This window comes from Caenorhabditis briggsae (assembly GCF_000004555.2).
Source record: "Caenorhabditis briggsae complete genome, chrIV, whole genome shotgun sequence".
Lineage (NCBI taxonomy): Eukaryota > Metazoa > Nematoda > Chromadorea > Rhabditida > Rhabditidae > Caenorhabditis > Caenorhabditis briggsae.
The window spans coordinates 12,625,329-12,632,019 of NC_013487.2; the positions used below are offsets into that span (position 1 = coordinate 12,625,329).

General features: G+C 36.7%; 2 protein-coding genes across 2 annotated transcripts; both read left to right on the forward strand.

Moving 5' to 3' along the window:
* Positions 1–99: 99 nt before the first annotated feature.
* On the forward strand, positions 100–3,546 carry CBG08349 (the record flags this gene model as incomplete). The annotated part of the gene is made up of 4 exons (XM_002634502.2): positions 100–143; positions 185–245; positions 290–409; positions 3,421–3,546. 4 exons carry the CDS (start codon positions 100–102, stop codon positions 3,544–3,546), a joined length of 351 nt encoding a protein of 116 aa, XP_002634548.2.
* Positions 3,547–4,923: 1,377 nt separating this feature from the next.
* Cbr-epg-4 lies at positions 4,924–6,130 on the forward strand (the record flags this gene model as incomplete). The annotated part of the gene is made up of 6 exons (XM_045236055.1): positions 4,924–4,992; positions 5,042–5,196; positions 5,252–5,491; positions 5,551–5,679; positions 5,732–5,921; positions 5,975–6,130. 6 exons carry the CDS (start codon positions 4,924–4,926, stop codon positions 6,128–6,130), a joined length of 939 nt encoding a protein of 312 aa, XP_045093742.1.
* Positions 6,131–6,691: the final 561 nt, after the last annotated feature.

Sequence of the window (6,691 nt, forward strand, 5' to 3'; positions counted from 1 at the left end):
TGAAGGGTTAGAATGTTTTGTCGTCAAGTTGGGCGCGTCGCCTTCAGAACTGCTTCGGCAGTAGCACAGCAGAGGTCTTTTTCGTCTGCGATTCCTCAAATGTCCAGGTTGATGGTCCCTTCGGTGAACTACATCCAAACTAGGTATTGCTGTTAAGAAGTTGAGCATCGTATTAGTTTTTCAGAGGAAGCAAAATTGAAGTATTCGGCCCGTTCGATCCACCAAAGCAACTCACATTCAAGCAGGTATATCCCATTCGCAGGATGGAATTTATTAGACGTTTATATAGGTGGAAGAGCGTGTTTTGAAAGCAGTGCGTTCATGGGATCGTTTCCCTGCTGATAAGGAATCACTTCTCAAGCTTGACGCCGATTTGAGCAAGGATTTCGGTTTCGATTCATTGGACCAGGTAAATTTTCCTTTTTAAGTCTATGTTTTCGTGTCTATGTCGTAGGTTTTCAATCTCCAACGCAGGCCTTAATACGAATGTTAAAGACACTGTTATTTGCGGGTACCTAGTGATTTGATCGAAAAAAAATTTCGCGCGGAGGTTTCGAGAACGATTCGAGAACCTTTCAGAAGTTTCCTGAAAAGGACCTTCGTTTGAAATGTATTCTAATCAGTTCTCAAGAAAGTTTATCTTCCTGACTTCAATACGAATTTCTCAAATTTTCCAGAAATAATAAAAAATTATTTCAACATTCATCAGATTAATTTCCAACCATCCACCCGCGATTCGGTTGATAATTCTTTTTCACTGAATGTCGTGGAAACGACCGAAAAACTGAAAAGTGCGAAAGTTATCCTGGAAACTAAATCGTCGTAAAATATTACTTTAATAATCTATGGACATTCCCATGAATTTCTCAGCTTTCGGAAAATTGTTTTTAGACTAGTGTATAACACTCCTCATCAAATGTCTGCGTTAAAGATAGGTCTAGTAAATACATGTTCTCTTCATTCTTAAAAATCTATATATTAGGTTGGCCGGAAAGTAACTGTCCATTTTTTTATTCGTGAATAACACAAAAACAAGAACCATATAAGATTGACAGGTTGCACCGTCGTGGTCCACGACATGTTGACAACATTCAGGCAACTTGTGGATACCATACCTCCAAAAGCCAGCTGGCCGTGAATCAAAGTATACCTTCCCGGACGTTTTTTTTTCTCATCGACAGTGTAAAATTATTTTCCCTCCAGATGACGTTGAATATCTCCGAATAGCCAATAATAAAAGGATCAAGTCTGGAGTTTAAGGAAAGTGAAGAGCCGTTCATCCAAAGCGTCTTAGGACTGAATTGAGTTTCATTAAATAACTTGAGAATCTATGTTCCACGGTAAGTCAAGTAAGACCTGGGCCCCTTTAGCTGGACGTTCCTCCTTTACGCACTTCTAACTCCTGATTCGGCCCTTTTATTATTGATGATTAGAGATATGCAACGTCATCTGGAGGAAAATAATTTAACACTGAAGTTGAGATAAAATTTGGACTCAAAAAATACTTTGTGTCGCAGCCAGCTGGCTTTTGAAGGTATGGTATCCACAAGTTGCCTGAATTTTGTCAACATGTCATGGACCGCGACGGTGCATACTGTCAATCTTGGATAACTCTTGCTTTTGTGTTATTCATGAATCAAAAAATGGACAGTTACTTTCCGGCCAACCTAATATCAACATAGAAAATTTATTCCGAGGATCACGTCCTTCTATTGCCAAAGTACACATGAAGTCTAATTATAAAAAAACACAAACACACGGTGAATAATTCACAAAAAGCGCACAGCTGGTGATTGTTCACGCGTTTCTCGTGTATCGGCAAAAAACCCAAATTCAAAAATTTCAAATGGACTCAATTTGATCGTGAACCGACCTATTGAGGGATTTGAGACTCTAGGCATCACTTTTTCTCTCAATTCTCCCCTTCTAGGTCATTCCACGCCAATCCACGCCAAAAGTTTCCCGCCATAAATAACACGCCGAATAAACAAGCAAACTATTTTGAAAAAAATGAAAATTTTTACACAAATCTACAGTAATCTGCCTAATCTGACTGCTTCAAAACCTATCTCCTCCCTCACAAGGGAACCATGTTTAGCCTTCATCTCAGAATTTTTTCTAAATTTGCTCAGTCATAGTTTCGAATACGGGCTTTCTCATGGTGTATTTGGTTTTCTGCACAAATTTCTAGAAGTCGAGAAAATTCCATCTGAAAATATGCTGTTTTTTTGCTCTCCTCCTTCCCTTCCACTTCTTTTCGTTTTTCTTTTTTTTCTTCTTTGATGTTGGAGGAACGCTTTGCATTTTTCGAAAATCAAAAATATATTTCATCTATTATTTGAGTAGGGAAAACCTCGAAAAAAGCGATATATTTTGAGAGAAAAATTCATTTTGGACTTGTTTCGAAAACCTTATCTACTCAAAATGTCACTCGAAACCCCCCGATTTGATCATATTGGTTGCGGAACTGTTATAAATCAGTCAAGAGGTATGTAAATCTATGTTTTCACAAGATTTGAGTGCTATTGGGTGATTTTCGAAGGACTACGATTCATACAAGTTTCGGAAGGAATCACTTATTTGGGATTTCAAAACGGATATAGGCTACAGAATCTTGTGAAAATACTCATTTTATCATTTCCATGCGTTTAAAATTCATTTTAGCCCATTTAAAATTTATTCGAAAAATTGTAAAATTTTGCAAAGGGTACCCATGGCAAAATTTTTTCAAAAAAATTTTTTTTTTTGAAAAATGAGGAAACTTTGTCAGATTGTAGAGAAACTTCTAAAATTACGACTGACACACAAAAAATGTCGAAAAACTCTCATTAACCTTTTCAAAAACTCACTCTAAAAGTGAGAAATTAGTACTGAAATCACTTAAAAAACCCATAACTCGACTTCTAGAAATTTGTGCAGAAAACCAAATACACCATGAGAAAGCCCGTATTCAAAACTATAAATGAGCAAATTTAGAAAAAAATTCTGAGATGAAGGCTAAACATGATTCCCTTGTCAGTTTTGAATTTTTCCAGGAGAAATTTATATCAAAATGTTCCCCAGAAAATTCGGCACAAATGTTACCTAATTAGAAAAATATATGATCAGTGGTATTTTGATAGATCCCCAAAAACCTTGAAAAATTGAATTTTTCAGTTGATTTTCTGAAAAATGTATTTCCTCCTTCAATTCTCAACCAAATCTGACGTTTTCAGGCTCATTTTGTGTGTTTTCTTCGTCTTCATAATTGTTACCTATTTTGAAATCAAAAATTTCGACCTAGAATTTTTAAATGCCGAAAAAGCTAATTTTCCACTGTATCGAGAAAAGCGCCAAGAAATCAGAAAAAATTCAAATTTCGCAAATCATTCACTTTGAAACAAATATTTGTTGATGTTTTTTCGAACATTTTCATTTCAGGTCGAGATCGTGATGGCGTTGGAGGATGAGTTCGGATTCGAGATTCCACTACAAGATTCTGACAAGTTCAAGACCATCCGTGACGCATTCAAGTACATCTGTGAGCGAGAGGACGTCTACGAGTAGATTAAAGACAGGATCATCTTATTCTTGTATTTTCTGTGTGTAACTAAACATTTTACTACCATTTTTCTTCGTCTTCATTTGTCGTCTACACTGTTTCATAGAAGATATAAATTAGTTGGTTCAATTGTCACTATTAATCAATATGACAATTTTTCAACACCAAGTACATCCCTGCCTTAGGGCCCTTTGCATCGTGAGTGGACGCAACAAAAGCGCGCTCCGTCGCATGCGTCTGCGTCTCCACAAAAACGATGCTATGTCGGGGGGCACCGTGTAGTGCAGATGATCAAGTCACCAGAGAATCATGTGTTTCTTTTCTACGACCAATCCCAATCCACACATTTCGAACCAATAGTTTTTGGATTCGACATTAACTCAATAACATTGATTATTTATTTCAGATTTAGATATTTCGTAACTGAAAATGTAGACTGGTGGAAGTAAAATTATGGGTTTTGGTAAATGAAAAATGACCAAACAGCTTGAAAGAACGTTCCAAAAAGTCAATAAGAATCCAAATTCTTTTTTTTAAATTTTGATTTGGAAATGTTACTGTAGTTTTCATTTGTTATAGAAACTGAACCTTCTGAACCCAATCCCTCATTTTATATTTCAATATTCCTCATCCTTCGTTCCCTTATAAAGGTTCACCAATTGCCTATTTTTTTCCATTATTGCATTTTTCCTTTATTTTTTTTCCGGTGCCAAAAAGACTTTTGCCCATACTTGTAACGGGCCGGGCCGAGATTTTTCTCGGATTTCGGAGGCCCGGCGGGCCTGTTATTCCATAAGTTTTGAAAATTTCAAAAAACACATAAGGGGGGACCCTTATGTGATTTTTTTCGATCAAAAAATTTTTTTCGAATTTTTTTTTTCGAATTTTCTTTAGAGCAAACAGACAAAAAATCCAAAAAGCACAAAAAAATATAGAAAATTGTATTGAGAGCTCAAAATTCGGTTCAAAATGACAAAATTTTTGCTACCGGGACTTCCGGGCCGGGCCCGGAATTTTACAAGTATGCTGTTGCCGAAGATCCTACAACGACAACTACCGTAATCTTTTAAAAAAAATTGTATTTTTCGGATTTTCAAAATCTCGATTATGTCAATTTTTTTCGCTGTCAAAAAGTTATACATTCCGACTTGGTTGAAAAGAGAAAATAAATCAGGAGAATAAAAACATTTTTAGGTTACTGTAGTGGTCGTGGGACCTTCATTTCCGATTTTTTGTACCATTACATTAAAGTTTAACTTCTAACTATCCTAGTTTTCAGTTTCCACTCATCCCACTGGCTAATTTTTACCGGTGAAACTGCTGTACGAAGACTATCCGTATATAGATACTATCATTAGTCAAATCATAGAAATAGAGGAAAAATGAAGGTAGTTCGATATATTCTGGAGGATTATTTCCATGGGCTCAAGGACTCGATTTTTGGATTAATGGTAATTGGAATCATTAAAATTGTCAGCTATTAGTATTTTATTTTTCCAGTTTATTCGACGAATCCTTGAAGAAGATGCAAGAGAATTGGTAGTGGAGCCTGCAGCGCCAAGAGAGAGGACAGTACTCGAATTGAGGAGAGAAAAGCAAGGAATATTCAGAAGGCCACCTGAACCTCCAAAAAAGAAAGATAGTATTAAAAAGAAGTAAGTAGTTGAATTCATATGAATTACTGGACAATATGAAATGGAACATTTTCAGGCTTGGACAAATCTATGCCTTGAACATCGGGTTTGTGATTCTTTGGCAAGTTCTTGTATTCCTTCTCGGATTCCTGTTCGGTCTTTTTGGAAAAGAAGAAGTGGGAAAAACCATTGGATTCTTCACCATTCTTCCAGTATTCTTCATCATGAAATTTATTCTGATGTTCTGGTTTGCCGATGTTTCCGGTGCCTGTATGAGAGCTCTAAACACACCACCTCCAATTCAAGAATCAATGCAGTAAGTTGCACTATTGCCTATTCGGAAAACATAGATTTATTTCAGAAAAATGTTTGGAGAAACAATCACATCGGTAGTTCATCAAGTATTCTTCTCGATCCAAGCCATCTTGTCTCAGATCTTCCGATGCCTCTCATCACACCATACATTGTATTCTTCCACGTGGCTATTTATAACTCAATGTATTGGTAAGTATTCACAAATCGTGCTTCTCAAGCTTCAAATTCGTCCTATTTTCAGCTTCGATTATTTCTTCGACAGTTACAACTTTTCATTCAACCGCAGAGCCAACTATTTTGAAACTCGCTGGCCATATTTCCTTGGATTCGGAACTCCCCTAACCATTGCTTCTACCCTCGGGGGTTCGTGGTTTGCTAATGGTGTCATATATGCCCTTCTCGTGCCACTTTTCATCATCAGCAGTTATAAGGTTTGTTTTTTTAAATTAAAATTTTGAGCAAGAATGTAAAATATAACTTTCAGGTGAATTGGGCCAGAAGATACGATGAGAAAATTCCACACATCGCATTCTGCCGTATATCATATATTTGCACCCAACGCTTCGCCGAGCTCTTCAAATGGTGGTACACTACAGCACCGATTCCACCGAGAACTACCGTCCAAACAGACCGACGCTAAACTTTTTCTTGATCACTTTGCCATTATGAAACCGTGCCACTTCCTGATTTTGTATTTAATCTATCATGTCTAGTATTAGCTAATGCACATATTAATGTAAATTATATTCGTATGGAACATATCTATTCAATCAACCAAGATTCGAGAATAAACTGGGAATTTCAAACAACTGTTTTAATACAAATTACTATGTATTGGTTTCCGGCAACCATGCTATACATGACGAAAGCAGAATTTTTGAGAACAAGAGTTGCACATTTTTAAAATGACTGAAAACAATTATTTGCATATTTGTACGGGGCCGTGGNNATGANTGCTCCTCCAACTTTGTTACCACCTACTAACAATGGTGCTACTCCAAATATCACGTTCTCTCAATCTGATGACGAACCAATGCACAAGCTAGAACCAGAAAAACCAATGGATTATGACGTTGAAAAGGAAACCTCCTTGGAAATGAAGAGACACTTTGAAGAAGTTGACTATTCAGGTGGGTTTTGTGAACTACTGGCAGAGAGGAAAAAACTACATTTTTCTAGATATGCCACAGCTAACGAGGAT